Source organism: Ovis aries, chromosome 14, assembly GCF_016772045.2.
Source record: "Ovis aries strain OAR_USU_Benz2616 breed Rambouillet chromosome 14, ARS-UI_Ramb_v3.0, whole genome shotgun sequence".
Lineage (NCBI taxonomy): Eukaryota > Metazoa > Chordata > Mammalia > Artiodactyla > Bovidae > Ovis > Ovis aries.
The window spans coordinates 63178087-63204305 of NC_056067.1; the positions used below are offsets into that span (position 1 = coordinate 63178087).

Below are 26219 nucleotides of genomic sequence, written 5' to 3' on the forward strand. Positions count from 1 at the left end.
TCATTTTTTTTTAAAGCAGGAAATAACTTTAATTATCCAGTTCTTCTCATAGAAGAAAAAGATCTGAGCTGTTAGTAGCTGTCATGTCATGGATGGATAGATGGATAGACAGATAGATGATAGACAGATCTTATGAAAGTAGAAGCTCCAATTTCTTTAGTTGTTTCAAACTTTTGCCAAAGGGAAGTCAGTCATAAGCAGTCATTTTAGACAAAAGCTGTTCTCCTATGGCTTCTTGAGAAAGATAAGGCAGCATCTCTTTTCCTTGAAGTGTTACCAATGGATGCATTTCAACAATGCTATGTTCTTGATGACAAAATTATAATGGAGGAATCACAGTTCAGGTATTCAAAATTGGAGTCAGGTGGCTACTGAGAATCTGGTCTCAAACACCTCTCTGCATCACTGAGAACTTGCACTTTCTTAAAAAGCCCAAGGACACCACCCTCCAACCCCACTCTTATAGTCCCTCCAATCTCCCCTTGTAACTATGTAACCATTTCAAACCCCAAGCAATCCTTGCTCAAGGAGCACTCTTATTTCTTGCCAGCTCCAATTATAATTCTTGATAAACAACTCAGGTAACTGACTGTAACACTGCATTTTCTGCTTTATAAACCTCCTCAATTTTGTAGTCAGGGGGAACACAGTTCAAGCATTTCCTGAATCTGTGTCTCTTGGGCTGTGGTCCTAAATGATCCCAAATCAGCACGTTTTAATCTCAATCAAGTCTCCATTTCTGAAATGTTGGTTAACAGCCTGCTGAATACTTTGACTCCAAGGAATGCTCTTGGGCTTAGAATCAGGACTGCAGAGCCAATGAAACCCAAAGTGGGAAGAGCTCTTATTTCTCTGTGTTGAGAAAAAAATACCCAAAGAGGACTAGCTACACAAACGAACCTCAGATCCAGGAAAATTCTAACTAAATTGCTGTCTTAGGGGGACAAAAATGTAAGAAGCTTGGAGATGCCCTGGAAGTTTTAATCCAGGGACTAGCTGCTACTTACACCACTTTCTGGAGACTAGAGGCAGCACAGGCTATTTTTTCGCAAAGAATTCTCACTGAAGAGGTACTGAGGAAGCTCTGACTGATGTCCAGAAAGAGCAGATTCCTGTTTGATTCAAACACAGAACAAAGATCCATCCAGAGAGGGAGCATGTGTTGCTCATTCTGGGACCTATGGGAAAGATGAAGGAGGGACTTAACAAATACTGCTGGAGAGAAAAGTGACATTTGTCCATCTTCATGAATGTGTTTCGGGTTGCTCTGCGCATTATTGTTGTTTAGTTGCTCGGCTGTCTTCTACTCTTTGTGATCCTCTGGACTGTAGCCTGCCCGCTCCTCTGTCCATGGGATCTCCCAGGCAAGAATATTAGAGGGGTTGGCATCCCCTTCTCCAGGGGATCTTCCTGACCCAGGGATTGAACCTGCATCTCCTGAACTGGCAGATGGATTCTTTACTACTGAGCCACCTGGGAGGCCCTAATAAGAAATTATAACTCTAAAAGTTGGGTGATTTAATTATTTAGCACAAGTATCAGACAACCCAATACCTAAGACATATTACTGGAGAAAGAATTGAACTTCTCGCATGTCAACCTAACAGAGCCTTAAAATAAATCAAAATTCTAACCATATCATTGATCAAAGATTGAAAGCAATATACATCACTGATAAACACTTAAGAGTAGGTGTACACATCAATGGAAGTTATTTGGATGTTTGATGGTAAATCCATATATGTAATATTCAAGCTAATTTATAACCATATTTGCTGACCTAAGATGATGTCCATAAAATTTTGAGAAAATACAATCTTTAAGTGGTTGCATATTCACGTACAAAGATTTCTCAAAGAATGGTTATTTTGTTCTGGTGATTGCTTTTGAGTGGAAGGATTTTAGCAGAGGAAAGAGGAGACCTGGGTTCAATCCCTGGGTCAGAAGATCCTGTGGAGTAGGAAATGGCAACGCACTTCAGTATTCTTGCCTGGGAAATCCCATGGACAGAGGAGCCTGGCGGGCTATAGTCCATGGGATTGCAAAAGAGTCAGACAACTCAATGACTAAACAAAGATTTAGATAAATTAGTATGTAAGCCTGTCAAAACATTTGAGTGAAAGAAGGAGAAAAATTAGAATATGAATATAGATGGATCCATAAGGTAGAGAAATGCTGATGTCAAGTTATCATGGTCCTAACACTTCCTGGAAGTAAATCAAGCTTACGACTTCACCAAGTGGTGAAGGAAAATGAGAGAACGTTAAGGGAATACGTAAAACAGACACCTCCACCAGGGGGCTAATGAGGGCATTTTATTCTAGTTCAACAAATATATATGAAGATTTTAGACAGACTTCAGATAACAACCTAGGAGGGAGGAAGAGGTGGGTTGATAAGATGAATATCAGTATGTCGACAGGTATTACACATCACCGTGAGGTAGAGATTTTAGAGTGTGACCACAGGACTTTCTAAGCCAATAGACTTGAGCTCTAATCCCAGCCACACACTCTTTTCTGAAGCCAGTATCTTCACCTTAACATGGAAGGTGACCTGTTTCTAGTAGGTGCCAAGTTAGACGTATTTGGAAACTGCACATGATCTTAGTTGATGTTATTTGTGCCGAAATTGAAAATAACAAAGATTCATAACAGGCCATCTCATTATCTGTAAGGTGAAGTTCCTGGGAGAGAGTCTCCGTCATCGTGGGTGAGGTGTAGTGTTCAGAAACTTGGCAGATTCAGCTCCTGACTCCATCTTTAATGCTTTTCTAGAAGTCATGCCCCAAATGGGGCCACCATGTCATACGTCTCCCCAGATCTACACAGCCAACCTGCAGACTGAAACAGGTGGAGACATTTGCAAAAAATGGTTTGGCTAAAGGAAAATGGAGGTGGGTCTCCAAAGAAGGTCTGGTTCCAAAGCTCCCACTTCTAATACTATCAAACCTCCTGCCTTGAATGTTAGGTTGGCAGGACACAAGGCCACTTACTGACCTTAAGCAAGAGGGAAAAAGACACACTCGCTTTTTCTTAATGAACCATGGAATAAGGCAAAAGATAGGAGAACTAGCCGGGTAAAAAAATGAGTTCTCACCTTTCAACCTGAGTGCCTGATTCCAGTGCGCTATCACTATCCAGGAATATCCCCTCTTCTACCTGCAGTGAAAGTTTCTGCAAGTTTCCACAGTGCTTGAGGCAGAATGATGAGTGCACGACATCCGTTTTATTTTTCAAACGCAGGGACATCTCCTTAACGTGGGCCATGGCATCCTTCACGAGCTGCTCCTCCTGAGACTCGTACAGACAGCTCAGAACCTCCTTCGTGTCCATCACGGAAAAGGATTTCTTCCCGTGGGGCATCAGTGTGTATTTCAGGAGCTCCCGCTTGATCTCTGTTGATACCAGACAGCCAAAAGTCGCCTCCAGCTCCATGGCCCTTCTTTCGTTGCAGAGGCCAAACAGGAAGCACCCGACGTGGGTCAGGCTGGGGTTCTTCAGCCTTTCCGCCTTGGACAGCAGTTTCCCCACATCCCCGACGTGCCACCAGCAGCCGCCCAGCCCTTCCTCCTCCTGCTCTTCCGGCTCCAAGACATAGAACATGGCGGCCAGAAACTGCTGCACGCTGAGATGGATGAACGAGTAGCAGGCCTCGCCGTCTTCGCTCTTCTGGAGAATATTCCCGTCCAGGAAAGGAGAGAGGGCAGACGGGTGCACCCCAAGTCGCCTGAGGTCTTCCCCATCGAACACGGAGCTCCGCGTCCACACGCCCTCCGCAGCCAAGAGGCACAGGGGCTGGAGCGGAGCCTGGAGGCCCCGCCTGGGGCCGCCGCCGCGCGGTGGGGGGAAGCGGCTGCAGAGGAAGCGCAGGAACAGGGCCGTGGTGGTCCGGCAGGTGGCGGCGGGGTCCTCCCCCCTCTCCATCTGCTGTCTCAGACAGGTGCAGACCAGCCAGCACACGGAGGGCGCCGAGCCCAGCTGGAACAGAGCCGCGTTGCTCTTCATCAAGTCGAAAGCCCGCAGGGCCTGACTCTCCTCCTCGAAGTGTTTCAGGAAATACGCCTTCCGGTCCTCCTCCAAGAACCCCTCGATCTCTATGAAGAGCGGCTGTTCTGTTAAGAGCCGCAGCTCCTGCAGGGCGCCTGGTCGGGTGGTGATGAGTAAGGTGGCCTTGGGTAGCATCTTTCTCTTCAGTAAACTTCCCAGGAGGACGGGCACCGGCTTCTGCTTCTTCCAGTCGCCACATAGGTCGTGGATGAGCGCCCCCGAGGGGACCTTCAGCTCATCAAAACCGTCGAGGATGAACAGGACTTTCTGTGCCCGGGCCAGGATCGCGGGTATGTCGTCCTGCACACGTGGCCAGTTGGCAGATATCAGCTCTGCAAAGGTGCACGTTCCCATGTGGTTGAGCTCCTTGCAGCTGAGGTAGAAAGCGGAGTTAGAGGTCTCTGCCAGGTCATCCTGCGTCCAGTCCAGCATCAGTTTCTTTGCCAGGGTGGTTTTCCCAACGCCGGCAGGACCGTGCAGCACCACAGTGTATGGAAATGGCCCGGCCAGCATTTTAGGATTACAGAATGGGATCAGGGTCTCATATCTTTTGGTGACAATACAAACATCTTCACTGAGTCTGGGCCAGAAGTTCTTCCAGCATTGACAGAACTTCTTCTTCAATATATTTCTGTATTTATCTTGTTTACCTTCAGTGACAAGAGTCAGGGGATAGACAGAATATAGTTTGTTATTCATTAGGGAGATGATGCTTTGTTTTAAGCAGGAAAGGGAAAAAGAAGAAATGAGGTTGATAAAGAACCACCCGACACCAAACTCACTCCAGATAGAGAGGACAGACCTGGCTTTTCTCCTTCCAAATCTTTTGTTTCTTGTAGGTTTGTGACATCTTCTTCCTGTACTTGGGCCAGCTCTGCAAAAATACAAATTAAAGTGAGCTTGACACAAGACTGGTGTACTTCTTCTTCTTTTTTTAAACCAGAAATAGGGTGTGAAAGTAGACTCCAAGGAGTCCAGAATCTAAGCTTTTTGTCCACGGTGTGTGCTGGGATGTGTAAAGTTGGGTTTATAGTGATGAAGATAGCAAGTGAGTCCCTAAACCAAGTTGCATGCAGGCGGCGGCAGCGGCCAGTGCACTAACAGCGGCCGAGAGCTACCCCATGTCCGAGATCAGGGGCAGCGGCCTAGAGTGTCAGGCTGAGACGGTGCAGGAACAGCCGAGAGGAGCTACCCCACGTTCGAGGTCAGGGATGGCGGCCGGGAGGAGCCACCCTGCGTCGGAGGTCAGGGGTGATGGCTGGGAGGAGCCACCCCACCTCCGAGGCCAGGGGCGGCAGCCAGGAGGAGCAACCCCATGCCTGAGGCCAGGGTGGCGACCGGGAGGAGCAACCCCTTGCCCAAGGCCAGGGGCTGTGGCATGGAGGAGCAACCCCACATCCAAGGAGTGGTGGCTGTGCGGGCGCAGGAGGGCCTAGAGGAGCCATCCCATGTTGAAGGTCAGGAAGGGCGGCGGGAGGAGATACCCCTCGTCCAAGGTAAGGAGCAGTGGCTGTGCTTTGCTGGAGCAGCCGTGAAGAGATACCCCACGCCCAAGGTAAGAGAAACCCAAGTAAGATGGTAGGTGTTGCAAGAGGGCATCAGAGGGCAGACACACTGAAACCATACTCACAGAAAACTAGTCAATCTAATCACACTAGGACCACAGCCTTGTCTAACTCAATGAAACTAAATCATGCCTGCGGGGCAACCCAAGGCGGGCGGGTCATGGTGGAGAGGTCTGACAGAATGTGGTCCACTGGAGAAGGGAATGGCAAACCACTTCAGTATTCTTGCCTTGAGAACCCCATGAACAGTAGGAAAAGGCAAAATGATAGGATACTGAAAGAGGCACTCCCCAGGTCATTAGGTGCCCAATATACTACTGGAGGTCAGTAGAGAAATAACTCCAGAAAGAATGAAGGGATGGAGCCAAAGCAAAACCAATACCCAGCTGTGGATGTGATTGGTGATAGAAGCAAGATCCGATGCTGTAAAGAGCAGTATTGCATAGGAACCTGGAATGTCAGGTCCATGAATCAAGGCAAATTGGAAGTGGTCAAACAGGAGATGGCAAGAGTGAACATCAACATTCTAGGAATCAGCGAACTACAATGGACTGGAATGGGTGAATTTAACTCAGATGACCATTGTATCTACTACTGCAGGCAGGAATCCCTTAGAAGAAATGGGGTAGCCATCATGGTCAACAAAAGAGTCTGAAATGCAGTACTTGGATGCAATCTCAAAAATGACAGAGTGATCTCTGTTCGTTTCCAAGGCAAACCATTTCATATTACAGTAATCCAAGTCTATGCCCCAACCAGTAATGCTGAAGAAGCTGAAGTTGAATGGGTCTATGAAGACCTACAAGACCTTTTAGAACTAACACCCAAAAAAGATGTCCTTTTCATTTTAGGGGACTGGAATGCAAAAGTAGGAAGTCAAGAAACACCTGGAGTAACAGGCAAATTTGGCCTTGGAATGCAGAATGAAGCAGGGCAAAGACTAATAGAGTTTTGCCAAGAAAATGCACTGGTCATAGCAAACACCCTCTTCCAACAACACAAGAAAAGACTCTACACATGGACATCACCAGATGGTCAACACCAAAATCAGATTGATTATACTCTCTGCAGCAAAAGATGGAGAAGCTCTATGCAGTCAACAAAAACAAGACCGGGAGCTGACTGTGGCTCAGATCATGAACTCCTTATTGCCAAATTCAGACTTAAATTGAAGAAAGTGGGGAAAACTACTAGACCATTCAGGTATGACCTAAATCAAATCCCTTATGATTATACAGTGGAAGTGAGAAATAGATTTAAGGGCCTAGATCTGATAGATAGAGTGCCTGATGAACTATGGAATGAGGTTCGTGACATTGTACAGGAGACAGGGATCAAGACCATCCCCATGGAAAAGAAATGCAAAAAAGCAAAATGGCTGTCTGGGGAAGCCTTACAAATAGCTGTGAAAAGAAGAGAAGTGAAAAGCAAAGGAGAAAAGGAAAGATATAAGCATCTGAATGCAGAGTTCCAAAGAATAGCAAGAAGAGATAAGAAAGCCTTCTTCAGCGATCAATGCAAAGAAATAGAGGAAAACAACAGAATGGAAAAGACTAGAGATCTCTTCAAGAAAATTAGAGATACGAAGGGAACATTTCATGCAAAGATGGGCTTGATAAAGGACAGAAATGGTATGGACCTAACAGAAGCAGAAGATATTAAGAAGAGATGGCAAGAATACACAGAAGAACTGTACAAAAAGATCTTCATGACCCAGATAATCACGATGGTGTGATCACTCATCTAGAGCCAGACATCCTGGAATGTGAAGTCAAGTGGGCCTTAGAAAGCATCACTACGAACAAAGCTAGTGGAGGTGATGGAATTCCAGTAGAGCTGTTTCAAATCCTGAAAGATGATGCTGTGAAAGTGCTGCACTCAATATGCCAGCAAGTTTGGAAAACTCAGCAGTGGCCACAGGACTAGAAAAGGTCAGTTTTCATTCCAATCCCAAAGAAAGGCAATGCCAAAGAATGCTCAAACTACCGCACAATTGCACTGATCTCACATGCTAGTAAAGTAATGCTCAAAATTCTCCAAGCCAGGCTTCAGCAATATGTGAACCGTGAACTTCCTGATGTTCAAGCTGGTTTTAGAAAAGGCAAAGGAACCAGAGATCAAATTGCCAACATCCACTGGATCATAGAAAAAGCAAGAGAGTTCCAGAAAAATATCCATATCTGCTTTATTGACTATGCCAAAGCCTTTGACCATGTGGATCACAATAAACTGTGGAAAATTCTCCAAGAGACAGGAATACCAGACCACCTAACCTGCCTCTTGAGAAATCTGTATGCAGTCTAGGAAGCAACAGTTAGAACTGGACATGGAACAACAGATTGGTTCCAAATAGGAAAAGGAATACATCAAGGCTGTATATCGTCACCCTGCTTAATTAATTTCTATGCAGAGTACATCATGAGAAATGCTGGACTGGAAGAAACACAAGCTGGAATCAAGATTGCTGGGAGAAATATCAATCACCTCAGATATGCAGATGACACCACCCTTATGGCAGAAAGTGAAGAGGAACTAAAAGCCTCTTGATGAAAGTGAAAGAGGAGAGTGAAAAAGTTGGCTTAAAGCTCAACATTCAGAAAACGAAGATCACGGCATCCAGTCCCATCACTCCATGGGAAATAGATTGGGAAACAGTGGAAACAGTGTCAGATTTTATTTTTCGGGGCTCCAAAATCACTGCAGATGGTGATTGCAGCCATGAAATTAAGATGCTTACTCCTTGGAAGAAAAGTTATGACCAACCTAGATAGCATATTCAAAAGCAGAGACATTACTTTGCCGACTAAAGTCCATCTAGTCAAGGCTATGGTTTTTCCAGTAGTCATGTATGGATGTGAGAGTTGGACTATGAAGAATGCTGAGCACCGAAGAATTGATGCTTTTGAACTGTGGTGTTGGAGAAGACTCTTGAGAGTCCCTTGGACTGCAAGGAGATCCAACCAGTCCATTCTAAAGGAGATCAGCCCTGGGATTTCTTTGGAAGGAATGATGCTAAAGCTGAAGCTCCAGTACTTTGGCCACCTCATGCTAAGAGTTGACTCATTGGAAAACATTCTGATGCTGGGAGGGATTGGGGGCAGGAGGAGAAGGGGACAACAGAGGATGAGATGGCTGGATGGCATCACTGACTTGATGGAAGCGAGTCTGAGTGAACTCCGGGAGTTGGTGATAGACAGGGAGGCCTGGCGTGCTGCGATTCATGGGGTCACAAAGAGTCGGACACGACTGAGTGACTGAACTGAACTGAACTGAACTCTGTGGAACCATAACAGGAAATGCTGCCTCTATCACAACTCAATGCGGTTTATTGAAATTATTTGTCTCTCTTTTCCAAGGGACTGGAAGAAGTGCCCAGAAAATAGGTAATGGATCTTCCCCATAATAGTCTCAAGTCATTATAGGAGCTCAAGTATTAAAGTACAGGCAATTCATAAGTATGCACCCAAGATAAATGGGCATATGTCTATACAAAGACTTGCACCCTCTATACAAAGAGTGCACATGGCAACGTTATTCAAGACAACCAATTAATAGATATGATTCAAACTTCCCTTCCCTGGTGAATGAGCAACCCAAACATTTTATATCCACTCAATAGAATATTACTCAGCAACAAATAGGAATGGATCAGTGACATATGTAACAACATGGATGAACATCAAAAGCATTTTTTTCTGAAAGTTGCTCAGTTGTATCCAACTCTTTGTGACTCCATGGACTATAAAGTCCATAGAATTCTCCAGGCCAGAATCCTGGAGTGGGTTGCCATGCCCTCATCCAGGGGATTTTCCCAACCTAGAGACTGAACCCAGGTCTCCCACATTGCAGGCAGATTCTTTACCAGCTGAGCTGCAAGGGAAGCCTAAGAATACTGGAGTGGGTAGCCTATCCCTTCTTCAGCAGATCTTTCCAACCTAGGAATTGAACTGGGGTCTCCTGCATTGCACGTGGATTCTTTACCAACTGAGCCATCAGGGAAGCCCCCCAAACCTCAAAAATGTTTATGTAAGCAAAAAAAAAAAAAAAAGACACAAAAGACCACACATATTCAGAAATGGAGAATCTAGAGAGACAAAAAAATTAATGGCTGCTTGGACTTGGGGGATAGAGACCAGGGAACAGTTACATATGGACAAGAAAGATCTTTCTGGAGGTGATGGACAGATTGTAAAATTGAATAGCGGTGATTTTTGTACAACTCAGTAAATTGACTAAAAGTTATTAACAGGTACACTTAAAATGAATGAAATTTATGATACATAAATTATACTTCAACAGAGCTGCTGAAGCAGACTTGAGAGTGAGGCTAACGTTAAACTGACCTGCACATCGGTTGAGGCAAATCAGCCACCTACAATAGGTCTCAATTTTCTAATCTGTGAGTTGGCACTATCAAAGTTGTCTGAACAATTGGCAAAATCTAAGAAAATTCTATACCACGTACTCCTGATTTTCCATGAACTGAATTCTGGCTTTCCCAAACGTTTATTTCCCTCTTTATTCTTACATAATAGGAATAAGACAGGGAGGAAGGCATTCTCCATAAGACAACTGAGGATGATGAATCAGTTCAGTCCAGTCACTCAGTCATGTCTGACTCTTTGCAACCCCATGGACTGCAGCATACCAGGCTTCCCTGTCCATCACCAACTCCCAGAGCCTATTAAAACTCATGTCCATCAAGTCGGTGATGCCATCCAGCCATCTCATTCTGTCGTCCTCTTCTCCTGCCTTCAATCTGCCTTCAGCATCAGGGTCTTTTCAAATGAGTCAGCTCTTCGCATCAGGTGGCCAAAGGATGGAAGTTTCAGCTTCAGCATCAGTCCTTCCAATGAATATTCAGGACTGATTTCCTTTAGGATGGACTGGTTGGATCTCCTTGCAATCCAAGGGACTCTCAAGAGTCTTCTCCAACACCACAGTTCAAAAGCATCAATTCTTTGGTGCTCAGCTTTCTTTATAGTCCAACTCTCACATCCATACATGACTACTGGAAAAACCATATCTTTGACTAGATGGACTTTTGTTGGCAAAGTAATGTCTCTGCTTTTTAATATGCTGTGTAGGTTGACAATGAACATGTCTAGGGGACTATGAATAGTGGTAAAATAAAGTTAGAGAGAGATGAGGTTCTCCCGAAGAGTGGGAGAGGACAGCCAGGAAGGGTCCGCTTCATTTAGTTTCCTCCAACATTGGACGTCCTAAGATCAACCTGGCTCTTTGTCTTCCTCTTCTCCTAAATGCTGCTGTGTTTGTTCCGGGTTTTCACATTTTGTTATCCCTGAAGAAAAGGGAGGGTGTTATGGTCTTGCCACTATGCCAGTATTGAAGCTTCTGTTTATAAGAGAGTGGGATTTCAAGAAGTTTCAAGTTCAACAATTGGTCTCAATGTCTAAGCCCAGATTACATGAAAAGAGTGTTATTGAGGTTCTGGAGATAAAATTAAAGTGTCAGACCATGATCTCAGTGCCATTTCTGACAACTGAATTCCTGTGCAGTCAAGAAATGGGCACATACAGACAATGGCTCTTTCCGAGGGGCATCAAAAAGCCTTCAAGACAAACTCCCTAGTTTCTGACAAGGTATGTAAAGTTACATAGTCCTAGGATGCAACCTTGGAACGGGGAGAAGTCATACAGGAGAAGAAATACTTCAAGTGCAACATGGATAATGAAGAGGCGAGGGAGTTCCCTGGTGGTCCAGTGGTTGGGATTCTGAGCTTTAGTGCTGAGGACCTGAGTTCAATCCCTGGTCAGGAAGCTAGGACCTCAAAGGCAAAACAAAAGAAGAGGTGAGTGTGTGGAACTTCTGAAAAGGTATCCAGGAGGCAACAGGATATGAATATCTGAAGTTCAGGGAAATGCTGAAGATGTCACCTGGAGAGTCCTTGGCATATAAATAGCCAGTAAGACTCCAAGTGAGCCTTCCAGGATAAGTATACAGAGTGAAAAATGGCCAACCAATCATTCATTTTGAAGATTAAACAGGAGAGCAGGGGCTCTGGGGAAAAATGTTTGTATACAGGTGATGTCATGTTGCCAAGAGTTAAGTATTTTTTTTTAATGTGGACCACATTATGAAGTCTTTAATGAATTTATTACAATATTGCTTCTGTGTTATGTTTTGTTTTTTTGGCCATTAAGGTATGTGGGGATCGAACCTGCATCTCCTGCCTTAAGGTGAAGTCTTAACCACTGAACCATCAGGGAAGTCCCCAAGAGAAACATTTTTAGACAGCGAACTCTCTGACGCTGGTTTAGTTAGAACATTAAATTAAATATCAACTTTGAGGCTGGTACTATTCCTTAAAGCATTGCCAAATGTCACCTCTAACAGTTCATTAGCTTACGTTTGAATTTAGATCCTGACTGTAGGACATTTAACATATTTGTGTATCAATGGAAGCAGTTAGATTTTTGGTAGGGGGATTATGTATGAATGGCTGTCTTCACTTTTCAAACCAGCCCCCTAGTCTACAATTGACTTGAACCTGAGTTATTTTTAAAGATACTGGGGATGTCAAGAGAAGATAATGTTGAAAATCACAAATTCAAAAATCCTTTTTGGCCAGGATTAGCAAACTTAAAAAAAAAATCCCCTCTGCAAAGGAGCAGATAGTGAAGATTTTCTGTTTTATGCACAATATAGTTTGTTGCAATTACTCATCTCTGCCCTTGTGGGGCAGAAGCAGTCATAGGTAATATAATATATAAGCAAATGACTATGTACAAATAAGTTTATTTATATTAATATATAGTTAAATTTGAATTTCACATGATTTTCATAGGCCATAAAATATTTCTTTTTAAAAAAATTATTTACTGGCTGTATTGGATCTTGAGGTTTCCCTGATAGCTCAGTTGGTAAAGAATCCACTTGCAATGCAGGAGACCCAGGTTCGATTCCTGGGTCAGAAAGATCCCCTGGAGAAGGGATCAGCTACCCACTCCAGTATTCTGGCCTGGAGAATTCCATGGACTGTATAGTCCGTGGGGTTGCAAAGAGCTGGACATGACTGAGTGACTTTCAGTTGGGTCTTAGTTGTGACATGTGGGATCCAATTCCCAGCCCAGGGATTGAACCCTAGCCCCCTACATTGAGAGCATGGAGTCTTAGCTACTCGAAAACCAAGGAAGTCCCTGTAAAGTATTCTTTTGATCTTCCCAGCCATTTAAAAATGCACATACTATTCTTAGCTTGTGAAGAAGTGAAGTTGCTCAGTCGTGTCAGATTCTTTGCAACCCCATGGACTATAGTCTACAAGGCTCCTCTGTCCACAGAACTTTCCAGGCAAGAGTACTGGAGTGGGTTACCATTTCCTTCTCCAGGGGATCTTCCCGACCCAGGGACTGAAGGATCTACAAAAGCACACGGTGGGCTGGATTTGCTTTGGAAGCCATAGTTTGCCAACCCTGGCTTTAGGGCCATCTAAAATTCAGCCTATTCAGATTCCAAGAGGAAGTTCACTCTCTCTCTCTCTCATGTTTGTGTGTATTTACTGATTTCTGGCATAAACATTGCCTCATTGTAGCTTTCGATGTCTTACTGTTGCCCACCTGGATGACAGCAGAGGCGAGGTCTTTTGTTTCTTTGCATTCCTACTGCTCAGTATGCTGTGTTTTCTAATTAAAACAATCCTGAATTCTAAAATCTCACTTTTAGATCAAGTGAGATTGTGAATGAGGTGACTTACCAAACGATGGAGGCTTATTTTCCTGAACTAACTTCAAAGCTGTTTCTGAAAAAAAAAAAGGAAGAAATGAGCACTTTTCAGAGCCCAGACCTTTGTAGTTGTACAGCCCTCTGAGTTTCTTCAAGTGATTTTAAAATTTGCACCCTCCAGATGGTTTTAGGGCCTAAAACCAACACCTGTCCGTTGAAGAGGTAACAGTAGGCTAAAAACTAAAGCTGGGACTTCCCTGGTGGTTCAGCGGTTAAGAGTCCATGTTTCTAATGCACGGCGTGAGGGTTTGATTCCTGGTGGGGGAACTAAGATCCTACACGCTATGTTGTGTGGCCAAAAAATAAAGATAAAAAAAAATTACAAAAAGCTAAAAACTGAATTTAAATTGGCAACTAAATAAAATGCACTTTCTCCCCCACAAATTCATCAAAAGAGCATTTGAATGCTGAGCAACTTCCACAAAGCAGCTTCTGAATGCTGATGGAGGACACCAGGTACCCAGAAAGGTAGCCTATTCTCTTTGAAAGGAGGTAGGACAAAATAGAAAAGACAAAAAGAGACAAAAGAGTTAGGGATGGAGACTCGTCCTGGGGAGGGAGTCGTGAAGGAGGAGAAGTTTACAAACAGCAGGAAACCCTCTCATCAGCGGGTCTGTGGGGAGTTTTGAAGTCTCAGAGGGCAACATAACCAGAAGAAGAAGAAAAAAACCCCCACAGAATCCATGCCTAACTGCAACTCCCAGTGGAGAAGTAGCCCAGACACTCCTGTCTGCCACCATCGAGCAGGGGCTGGACAGGGAGGCGTGGGCTGCATGCTTAGGGTAAGGACCAGGCCTGAATGCCCTGAGGACAATCTGAGGGAGCTGATGCTTTTGAACTGTAGTATTGGAGAAGACTCTTGAGAGTCTCTTGGACTGCAAGGAGATCCAACCAGTCCGTCCTAAAGGAAATCAGTCCTGGGTGTTCATTGGAAGGACTGATGCTGAAGGTGAACTCCAGTACTTTGGCCACCTGATACGAAAAACTGACTCATTGGAAAAGACCCTGATGCTGGGAAAGAACGAAGGCAGGAGGAGAAGGGGACAACAGAGGATGAGATGGCTGGATGGCATCACTTACTCAATGGACATGAGTTTGAGTCAACTCTGGGAGTTGGCGATGGACAGGGAGGCCTGGCATGCTGCAGTCCATGGGGTTGCAAAGAGTCGGACATGACTGAGCGACTGAAGTGAACTGAAGTGACTGAACCTCTACTCTAGATTTTTAATCTTTGCTCTTTGGTATTTGCTGTCAATTTTGTACCTTTAAGAATCTTCAATATCCATTTTCACTTAGGGGTGTGATTACTAGCTTGACTGCTCTCTCCTCTTTTGACTCTTTCTTTTCTCCCTCAGGTTACATCTATCTCCTCTCTCCCCCTTCTCTTCTCTACTTAACTCTCTGAATCTCTCTTGGTGCTCTGGGCTGCAGAGAGCACATAGGGAATTGATTACTGGCTAGACTGCTCTCTCCCCTTTTGACTCCCCCTCTTCTCCTCCTGGTCACCTCTATCTCCCTCCTCCCTCTTCTTTTCTCCATGTAACTCTGTGAACCTCTCTGGGTCTCCCTCACTGTGGAGAATTTTTTCACCATTAGTTCAGATCAGTTCAGTCGCTCAGTCATGTCTGACTCTTTGCGACCCCATGAATCGCAGCACGCCAGGCCTCCCTGTCCATCACAAACTCCTGGAGTTCACTCAGACTTATGTCCATCGAGTCAGTGATGCCATCCAGCCATCTCATCCTCTGTCGTCCCCTTCTCCTCCTGCCCCCAATCCCTCCCAGGATCAGAGTCTTTTCTAATGAGGCAACTCTTCGCATGAGGTGGCCAAAGTGTTGGAGTTTCAGCTGTAGCATCATTCCTTCCAAAGAAATCCCAGGGCTGATCGCCTTCAGAATGGACTGGTTGGATCTCCTTGCAGTCCAAGGGACTCTCAAGAGTCTTCTCCAACACCACAGTTCAAAAGCATCAATTCTTCAGCGCTCAGCTGTCTTCACAGTCCAACTTTCACGTCGATACATGACCAGTGGAAAAACCATAGCCTTGACTAGATGGACCTTTGTTGGCAAAGTAATGTCTCTGCTTTTCAACACACTATCTAGGTTGGTCGTAACTTTTCTTCCAAGGAGTAAGCGTCTTTTAATTTCATGGCTGCAGTCACCATCTGCAGTGATTTTTGAGCCCCCCAAAATAAAGTCTGACACTGTTTCCACTGTTTCCCCATCTATTTCCCATGAAGTGACGGGACCAGATGCCATGATCTTCGTTTTCTGAATGTTGAGCTTTAAGCCAACTTTTCACTCTCCACTTTCACCATTAACCTAGATGTTTTATCATCTGTGCTGTATGGATGGAGAAGTCTAGAGGTTACTGTAAGAATAAGACTGAAAGCCAGAGGCTTAAATCCAAAATCTGAGAAAACCACAGAACTCCTGATTCCAGGGAACATTAATAGACAAGAGCTCGTCCAAAAGCCTCCATACCTACACTGAAGTTTGTGGTTCCTCCTCAAGCTCCGCCCAAGAGCGAACAAGTTCCAGAGCAAGACATACCACACTAATTCTCCAGCAATGCAGGAACACAGCCCTGAGCATTAAAATACAGGCTGCCCAAAGCCATGCCAAGCCCATAGACACCCCAAAACTCACTACTGGACACTTCATTGCACTCCAGAGAGAAGAGATCCAGCTCCAACTACCAGAACACAGATGCAAGCTCCCCTAACCAGGAAACCTTGACAAGCCACTAGTCTAATCCCACCAACAGGGAGCAAGTTCCATAATAAAGAGGAACCACAGACTTCCGCCTAAAGAGAGGCCATCCCAAACACAGCAATCTAAACAAAATGAAAAGGCAGAAAAATATTCAGCAGGTAAAGGAACATGATAAATGCCCACCAAACCAAACGAAAGAGGAGGAGATAGGGAGTCTACCTGAAAAAGAATTCAGAATAAAGATAGTAAAAATGATCCAAAAGCTTGAAAACAAAATGGAGTTACAGATAAATAGATTAGAGACAAGGACTGAGCAGATGCAAGAAATGTTTAACAAGGACCTAGAAGAAATAAAAAAGAGTCAATCAATAATGAACAATGCAAGAACTGAGATAAAAAACACTCTGGAGGGAACCAACAGTAGAATGACTGAGGCAGAAGATAGGCTAAGCGAGGTGGAAGAGAGAATTGTGGAAATAAGTGAAGCAGAGAGGAAAAAAGAAAAAAGAATTAAAAGGAATGAGGACAACCTCAGAGACCTCCTGGACAATGTTAAATGTCCCAACATTTGAATCATAGGAGTCCCAGAAGAAGAAGACAAAAAAGAAAGGCCATGAGAAAATACCCGAGGAGATAATAGTTGAAAACTTTCATAAAACGGGGAAGGAAATAGCCACCAAAGTCCAAGAAACCCAGAGAGTCCTAAACAGGATAAACCCAAGGTGAAACACCACAAGACACATATTAATCAAATTAACAAAGATCACACACTAAGAGCAAATATTAAAAGCAGCAAGGGAAAAGCAACAAATAGCACACAAGGGGATCCCCATAAGGATAACTGCTTATCTTTCAATAGAAAGTCTTCAGGCCAGGAGGGAATGGCAGGACATACTTAAAGTGATGAAAGACAATAACCTACAGCCCAGATTACTGTACCCAGCAAGGATCTCATTCAAATATGAAGGAGAAATCAAAAGCTTTACAGACAAGCAAAAGCTGAGAGAATTCAGCACCACCAAACCAGCTCTTCAACAAATGCTAAAGGATCTTCTCTAGACAGGAAACACAGAAAAGGTGTATAAACTTGAACCCAAAAGAACAAAGTAAATGACAATGGGATCATAATTATCAATAATTACCTTACATGTAAATGGGGGTTGAATGCCTCAACCAAAAGACAAAGACTGGCTGAATGGATACAAAAACAAGACCGCTATATATGCTGTCTGCAAGAGACCCACCTCAAACCAAGGGACACATAAAGACTTAAAGTGAAGGGCTGGAAAAAGATACTTCATGCAAATGGAGACCAAAAGAAAGCAGGAGTAGCAATACTCATATCAGATAAAATGGACTTTGCAATAAAGGCAATGAAAACAGACAAAGAAGGACACTACATATTGATCAAAGGATCAATCCAAGAAGAAGATATAAAAATTATAAATATATACGCACCCAACATAGAGGCACCACAGTATGTAAGGCAAATGTTGATAAATGTGAAAGGGGAAATTAAAAGTAACACAATAAAAGTGGGAGCCTTTAATACCCCACTCACACCTATGGATAGATCCACCAAACAGAAAATTAGCAAGGAAATGCAAACTTTAAATGATACAATGGACCAGTTAGACCTAATTGATATCTATAAGACATTTCACCCTAAAACAATGAATTTCACCTTTTTCTCAAGTGCACATGGAACACTCTCCAGGATAGATCACATCCTGGGCCATAAATCTAGCCTTGGTAAATTAAAAAAAATTGAAATCATTTTAAGCATCTCTTCTGATCACAGTGTGGTAAGATTAGATGTCAACTACAGGGGAAAAAAACTATTAAAAATGCAAACATATGAAGGCTAAACAACACACTGCTGAATAACCAACAAATCACAGAAGAAATAAAAATGAAATCAAAATATGCATAGAAATAAATGAAAATGAAAACACAACAACCCCAAACCTATGGATTTCAGTAAAAGCAGTGCTAAGGGGACGGTTCATAGCAATACAAGCTTACCTCAAGAAACAAAAGAAAAATCAAATAAATTACCTAACTTTACACCCACAGCAACTGGAAAAAGAAGAAATGAAGAGCCCCAGCATTAGTAGAAGGAAATAAATCATAAAAATTAGGGCAGAAATAAATGAAAAAGAAACAAAGGAGACTACAGCAAAACCCAACAAAACTAAAAGCTGATTCTTTGAGTAAATAAAATAGACAACCATTAGCCAGACTCATCAAGAAAAAAGGGAGAAGAATCAAATCAACAAAGTTAGAAATGGAAATGGAAAAATCTCAACAGACAACAAAGAAATACAAAGGATCATAAGAGACTACTATCAGCAACTATATGACAATAAAATGGGACAACTTGGAAGAAATGGACCAATTCTTAGAAAAGCATAACCTTCCAAAACTGAACCAGGAAGAAATAGAAAATCTTAACAGACCCATCACAAGTGCAGAAATTGAAACTGTAATAAAAAATCTTCCAACAAACAAAAGCCCAGGACCAGATGGCTTCACAGCTGAATTCAACCAAAAATTTAGAGAAGAGCTAACACCTATCCTACTAAAACTTCCAGAAAATTGCAGAGGAAGGTAAACTGCCAAACTCATTCTATGAGGCCACCATCACCCTAATACCAAAACCAGACAAAGATGCCACCAAAAAGGAAAACTACAGGCCATTATCACTGATGAACATAGATGTAAAAATCCTCAAGAAAATCCTAGCAAACAGAATCCAACAACATATTAAATAGATTATACATCATGACCAAGTGGGCCTTATCCCAGGGATGCAAAGATTCTTTAATATTTGCAAATCAATCAATGTGATACACCACATTAACAAATTGAAAGATAAAAATGTTTGACTGTCTCAATAGATGCAGAGAAAGCCTTTGACAAAATTCAACATCCATTTATGACAAAAACCCTCCAGAAAGCAGGCACAGAAGGAGCATACTTCAACATAATAAAAGCCATATATGATAAACCGACAGCAAATATTATCCTCAGTGGTGAAAACTGAAAACATTTCCCCTAAAGTCAAGAACAAGACAAGGGTGCCCACTCTCACCACCTCTATTCAACATAGTTTTGGAAATTTTAGCCACAGCAATCAGAGAAGATAAAGAAATAAAAGGAATCCAGATTGGAAAAGAAGTAAAACTCACTGTTTGCAGATGACATGATCCTCTACACAGAAAATCCTAAAGACACCAGCAGAAAATTACTATAGCTAATCAATGAATATAGTGAAGTTGCAGGATATAAAATTAACACACAGAAATCCTTTGTATTCCTAAACACTAACAATGAGAAAACAGAAGAAAAATTAAGGAAACAATTCCATTCACCTTTGAGATGAAAAGAATAAAATACTTAGGAATAAATCTACCTAAAAAACTAAAGACCTATATATAGAAAAGTATAAAACATCGATGAAAGAAATCAATGACACAAATAGATGGAGAAATATATTATGTTCATGGATTGGAAGAATCAATATAGTAAAAATAAGTATACTATCCAAAGCAATCTATAGATTCAATGCAATGCCTATCAAGCTACCAATGGTATTTTTCAGAGAGCTAGAACAAATAATTTCACAATTTGTATGGAAATACAAAAAACCTCAAATAGCCAAAGCAATCTTGAGAAAGAAGAATGGAACTGGAGGAATCAACCTGCCTGACTTCAGACTATACTACAAAGTTACAGTCATCAAGACAGTATGGTCCTGGCACAAAGACAGAAATATAGATCAATGGAAAAAAATTGAAAGCCCAGAGATATAAATCCACGCACCTATGGACACCTTATCTTTGACAAAGGAGGCAAGGATATACAATGGAGAAAAGACAATCTCTTTAATAAGTGGTGCTGGGAAAACTGGTCAACCGCCTGTAAAAGAATGAAACTAGAACACTTTCTAACACCACACACAAAAATAAACTCAAAATGGATTAAAGGTCTAAATGTAAGAACAGAAACTATAAAACTCCTAGAGGAGAACATAGGCAAAACACTCTCTGACATAAATCACAGCAGGATCCTCTGACCCACCTCCCAGAGTAATGGAAATAAAAGCAAAAATAAACAAATGGGACCTAATTAAACTTAAAAGCTTTTATACAACAGAGGAAACCATAAGCATGGTGAAAACACAGCTTTCAGAATGGGAGAAAATAACAGCAAATGAAGCAACTGACAAAGAATTAATCTCAAAAATATACAAGCAGCTCCTGTAGCTAAATTCCAATAAATGACCCAATCAAAAAACGGGCCAAAGACGTAAACAGACATTTCTCCAAAGAAGACATACAAATGGCTAACAAACACATGAAAAGATGCTCAACACCACTCATTATCAGAGAAATGCAAATCAAAACCACTATGAGGTGCCATCTCGTGCTGGTCAGAAAGGCTGCTATCAAAAAGTCTACAAACAATAAATGCTGGAGAGGGTGTGGACAGAGGGAACCGACCCTCTTAAATAGTTGGTGGGAATGCAAACTAGTTCAGCCACTATGGAGAACAGTGTGGAGATTCCTTAAAAAACTGCAACTAGAACTGCCATATGACCCAGCAATCCCACTGCTGGGCATACACACCGAGGAAACCAGAATTGAAAGAGACACATGTACCCCAGTGTTCATCGCAGCACTGTTTACAATAGCCAGGACATGGAAGCAACCTAGATGTCCATCAGCAGATGAATGGATAAGAAAGCTCTGGTACATATACACAATGGAATATTACTCAACTATTGAAAAGAACACCTGTGAATCAATTCTAATGAGGTGGATGAAACTGGAGCCTATTGTACAGAGTGAAGTAAGTCAGAAAGTAAAGCACCAATACAGTATATTAACACATATACATGGAGTTTAGAAAGATAGTACTGATGACCCTACATGCGAGACAGCAAAAGAGACACAGATATAAAGAACAGACTTTTGGACTCTGTGGGAGAAGGCCAGGGTGGGATGATTTGAGAGAATAGCATTGAAATGTGTATATTACCATATGTGAAACAGATCACCAGTCCAAGTTCGAAGCATGAAACAGAGCACTCCAAGCTGGTGCACTGGGACAGGCCTGAGAGGAGGGGGGTTCAGGATGGGGGACACCTGTACACCCATGGCTGATTCATGTCAATGTATGACAAAAACTACCACAATATTGTAAGGTAATTACCTTCCAATTAAAATAAATTAATTTTAAAAATGACAGGATAAGAAGAAGAGATTTGTTAAATGCTCCTGCTGAGGGTGGGGCAGAGAGAGAGAATGTTTATAGTCATATTATATGGGGGAGGGAAACATAGTGGGACTTGAATACAAAATAGAGGGTTTATAACCCTAAGCTTCACATTTTCCTCCTATATTTTTTACATAGAGGCAACTGTTTTATGAGTAATTGGAGTAGGAAATGGCAACTTAGTCCATGGAAAATCCCATGGACAGAGGAGCCTGGTAGACTACAGTCCATAGCGTCACAAAGAGTTGGACACAACCGAGAGACTGAGCCTGCGTGCACATAGTATTTTTACTTTTTCTTTGAATTTCACTTCTCTTCATGTTTTTATTTTATTTTACTTTTAAATATACATAATACTGTATGCATTTTTAAATATACATAATATTATGAATGTTTTATGGAGAGGGAAATGGCAACCCACTCCAGTATTCTTGCCTGGAGAATCCTGTGGACAGAGGAACCTCGTGGGCTGCTGTCTGTGGGGTTGCACAGAGTCAGACACGGCTGAAGCAACTTAGCATGCAGGCATGCATTGGAGAAGGAAATGGCAACCCACCTCAGTATACTTTCCTGGAGAATCCCAGGGACAGAGGAGCCTGGTGGGCTGCCGTCTATGGGGTTACACAGAGTCGGACATGACTGAAGTGACTTAGCAGCAGCAGCATGAATGTTGTAAACAGAGGGTTGATAAGATCTTGGAGGACATGTGAAAGAGTGAAAAAATGAATCTACTCCAGGAACAGTCTTGAACAGGAGAAGAGCTGTTTAGCGAAGTGGCCAGGGTAGGTATACAACACTTGGAGTAAAAATAGCTAGAATACAAGAACCTCGGAAGACACCACCAGACTTGACCAAGGTCTAGCACTTGTGTTCAGGTCAGCTGGCCTCTCCATGGAGCAATATCATTTCTGTGTTTCTAAACCCACAGAGACTATTCCTCCTCCCTCCCAGGATGCAGTGTGGGCTTGTTTCTGCTTACCCCGGAGTTCATCCTTTGCTCTCTCAGACAGGTCCATTTGATTCATCGCATCAGAGACCTGGATGCATAATGGGGGAAGGAGAGGGTGGAATGAATTGAGGCAGTGGCATGGACATATATACACCACTACGTATGTAAAGTGGATAGCCAGTGGGAATTTGCTATGTGATGCAGGCAGCTCAACGTGGTGCTGTGAAGACCTAGAGGGGTGGGATGGAGTGGGGGGTGGGAGGGAGGTTCAAGAGGAAGGGACATATGTATACCTCTGGCTGATTTATGTTGATGTATGGAAGAAACCATCACAGTAGGTCAAGTTATTGTCTTCTAACTAAAAATAAATAAATTAAAAAAAAAGACCTGGATGGTCACCATCTCTACCCAGAAGCTGGGGCAGCGGGCAGTGAGGAGGTCTGCCGGCTGCTTCCTGCTGGCCTCCTCCACCTCCATCTGCAGGAGGTGCTGTAACTCCTCTTTCAGGGAATGGTCCCTCAGAAGAGATTTGAATTTGCTCAGCTCATCCTGGCCGAGCCCCTCTACTGGAGGCTGCAGATGGAAACCCAGCTCGGCAGAAGGCGCCATCTTGACTGACAAACAAGAGCTCAACTTTTGGCATTAACCACGTTTTAAGGGGAGGAAGGGAAAGGCACAGGGGATTGGTACTCCCCTCGCAAATGCTGGTTGCTTCTGCGTCAGGAAATAGGCTGTTTATTCTCCCTGCCTAACCTGCTGTGTTAAGAACAAACTCCCCAGTAGAGGTAAAACCCACCTAGAACTCTTTCTTGGCTTTAGAGCTTAGGACCCCTCTGAGAACAGGAGATGGCTAAGCTAGGAAGGAAGTCCACAGTGCTGGATCTCCTGTATGCAGCGGCTCATCTGGTATTTTTCAGTAAATTGATGTACAAATAAATTAATGACAACTATTGACTTTAGCCCTTAGTAGCAACTTGATGTGTAGTTATCTTAGGATGTTTATGGAGCTTGACTACTAAATGAGGATCTTAAGTTGAGACTTTCTTAACAGATATTCAGTCTGCATTGAGTGGAATGCCTTTTCAATTTACTGTTCTTAAAGAGTCACTTCCTGAACTCAACAGTCCTGGATTTGAAATCCTTTTAACAGTTGAGGGTTTGAGCCAAGGGTTCTGAGATTGAATTTCTAATTGCTAATCAACTACACCATCACCCGCCTTATTAAATGGCTAGGGGCATTCATCTATGCCAATAAAAGTTTCCTTTGGATGTCAGGAATTATTTTATTTTAAATAAAATTTATTGAGGTATAGTTGATTTATGTTGTATTAATTTCTGCTGTACAGCAGAGTGATTCAATTATACATATATACATTTTTGTATTCTTTTCCATTATATTTGTCATAGGATATTGAACATAGTTCTCTGTGCTATGCAGTAGGACTCTGTTGTTTATGCAACCTGTATATAGTAGCTTAAGGTGAGGTGAAGTCACTCAGTCGTGTCCGACTCTTTGCGACCCCGTGGACTGTAACCTACTAGGGCTTCTCTGTCCATGGGATTCTCCAGGCAAGAATACTGGAGTGGATTGCCATTTCCTTCTCCAGGGGATCTTCCCGATCCAGGGATCGAACCCGGGTCTCCTGCATTGGAGGCAGACGCTTTAACCTCTGAGCCACCAGGGAAGCCATATAGTAGCTTATGTCTGCTAATCCCAAATTCCCAATACATCTATCCCCCGACCCTCCCCCCAGGAACAATTTTAGAACTTAAGCGACAGCTGTAAAGATGGGTAAGAACTCTGCCTACTTGGGGTTTACACACATGGAGTGTAGGGGGGAGCAGTAGACATTTCACAGATGAATTCAAACAGAAACAGTGACAAAGCCTGAAGACAAGATGACACAGAGCAATAGAGTAAGCGTCATGTAACCATGGAATTTTCTCAGAGGAAGTATCATTTCAATTGAGGACCTGATGAGTAGGAGCTGCTGGTTAGGGAAACTGGTGGGGGTTAGAAATTCTAAGCAGTGTGAACAGCTAGTATCATTTCAGGGCTGAAATGAATACGGCAGGTCTGAGGCAAAGAGTTTAGGTGTGTATTGGCTGGAGCAGACAGACAAAGGCTGTGACTCCTAGGATCAGACATCCTGTCCTGAAGGGGTTCCAGTTAGGGAGGATTTACAATTTGATTCCAAGTGCGGTAGCAAGCTGCTGCAAAATTTCCAGTGGGGAGACCTCACAGACTGCTGTGTTTTTAGCAGCACTTTCTCTTACTTCTTGGGAAGTGAGGGGAGTCACACCAAGGAGCTGGTTAAAATTTTTCATGATGCTTGAAGGTGGTAAGGAAGACTTTGAGAGAGGTTACTGAATCAGGGGTTTTGAAGTGAGGGAGAGAAAGAGAACTTAACTCCAACTACAATAAAGACAAGTGGGAATTGAGAGCCAAGGAACAGGATTTACAGGGTGGGGAGGGGTTCTGTAGGAACCCAATTACTAAGGGGAAACGACAAGGCTAGGAGTATTCTTGCCAGATTGACTCAACAGTATTCCTGCTGAGGGCAGGTCGGGGTGATCAGACGTCACTGAGGGTGATGATATTGAAGGTGGGGATTTTTGCTCAACGGACTGAGCAGTGGTGTACTGTGCTTAGTTGCTCAGTCATGTATGACTCTTCGCGACCCAATGGTCTGTAGCCTGCCAGGCTCTCCTGCTCAGACTAGACTGAAACAGGCCAGAGAGAGAGCCAAGGATGAAGTCTAGTGAAAAGCGACTCAGAGAATCCCAACTCGAGTTGGGTCAAGGAGAGTCTTTGTTGCTGCCTACTGAGAATTCTGAACTCATCCAGGTGAGGGTGGGGTCAGGGAACACCTGGATAGTACCAGGCATTGCAATCAACCCTGCAGACTTGGATCACTAATCCTATGATATTCCTGAGTGCTATATCCTCCCTATTCCAGATATTGATACTGGGTTAGCAGAGATGTTAGATAGATCATCCACGTGTACATGGTCACAAAGTGTCAGAACTGGGCTCTGAACCAGGTGTAACCAATAGCTCTAGGGTCCATGTTTTAGTTAATTACTCTGCCATGATGGTTCTTTGTTCTTAGACGTAGTTGTAGAGGGGCTTCCCAGGTGGCACTAGTGGTAAAGAACCCACCTGCCAATGCAGGGGATGTGGGTCCCATCCTTGGGTTGGGAAGATCCCCTGGAGGAGGACATGGCAACCCACTCTAGTATTCTTGCCTGGAGACTCCATGGACGGAGGAGCCTGGCTATAGTCCATAGGGTCGCAAAGAGTCAGACATGACTGAATCGACTTAGCACTCACACCTAGTTGTCGAGAACTAATTGAATCCAGGTTATATCTTTTGAGAGAAATCAATAGTTTTTGACTGGATATGGAAGGAGGGAAAAAAAGAATTTGTAAGAACATAAACACCTGGGTTATGGGCCCTCATTTGAGCTGGGTTTCTTCCACCTCTAACTGCTTGGGGTTCTCATACAGCCTTCCCACTAAGGAAAGGGTTAGGTTTAAGGTTTGAGCCAAGAACAGTCACCTCTGCTGTGCTCCTGAGGTGCATGGAAAGTTAATCCAATTTACATTATGTTCCTGTGACTTGAGGAGGCTGAGCTTTAGCAAGAGAAAAAAACCTGTTTAAAGTTATGGAAGCAGCCCCAGGAAGGGTCTCCCCTCTAGGAGTGCTCCATCTTTGCACAACCAGGAGTTTGACCTGAAACTTCAAGTCCTTCAACAGTTTGACATCCAAATAGTCAAAGAAAAGGAGGAGGAATTTTTATTGTAGAGACTTAGCAGTTGAATGAAGATAGAGAGAAATGAAGTCAAGAAGCAGGATTGTTACTCACCTCTCCTACGCCTAACCCCTGCTCCATGACCTACTCTCTGCCTCTGAGT

General features: G+C 43.2%; 1 protein-coding gene across 2 annotated transcripts in view; it reads right to left on the reverse strand.

The window, feature by feature from the left end:
* NLRP2 (NLR family pyrin domain containing 2) overlaps positions 1–26219 on the reverse strand; it is a 32845-nt gene extending 6626 nt beyond the window's left edge. Inside the window, exons 1-6 of one of the 2 annotated variants that reach the window (XM_042232489.2) lie at positions 26171–26219; positions 22331–22388; positions 13329–13373; positions 4852–4923; positions 3100–4699; positions 1008–1178 (exon numbers count right to left, since the gene is read on the reverse strand). In XM_042232489.2, the coding sequence (XP_042088423.1) occupies positions 1008–1178; positions 3100–4699; positions 4852–4923; positions 13329–13373; positions 22331–22388; positions 26171–26197 (1973 nt within the window). In that variant the 5' untranslated portion in view covers positions 26198–26219. Of the gene's footprint in view, positions 1–1007; positions 1179–3099; positions 4700–4851; positions 4924–13328; positions 13374–22330; positions 22389–22687; positions 24795–26170 lie in introns of those variants that run through there. The other variant, XM_042232490.2, reaches the window with a different exon arrangement.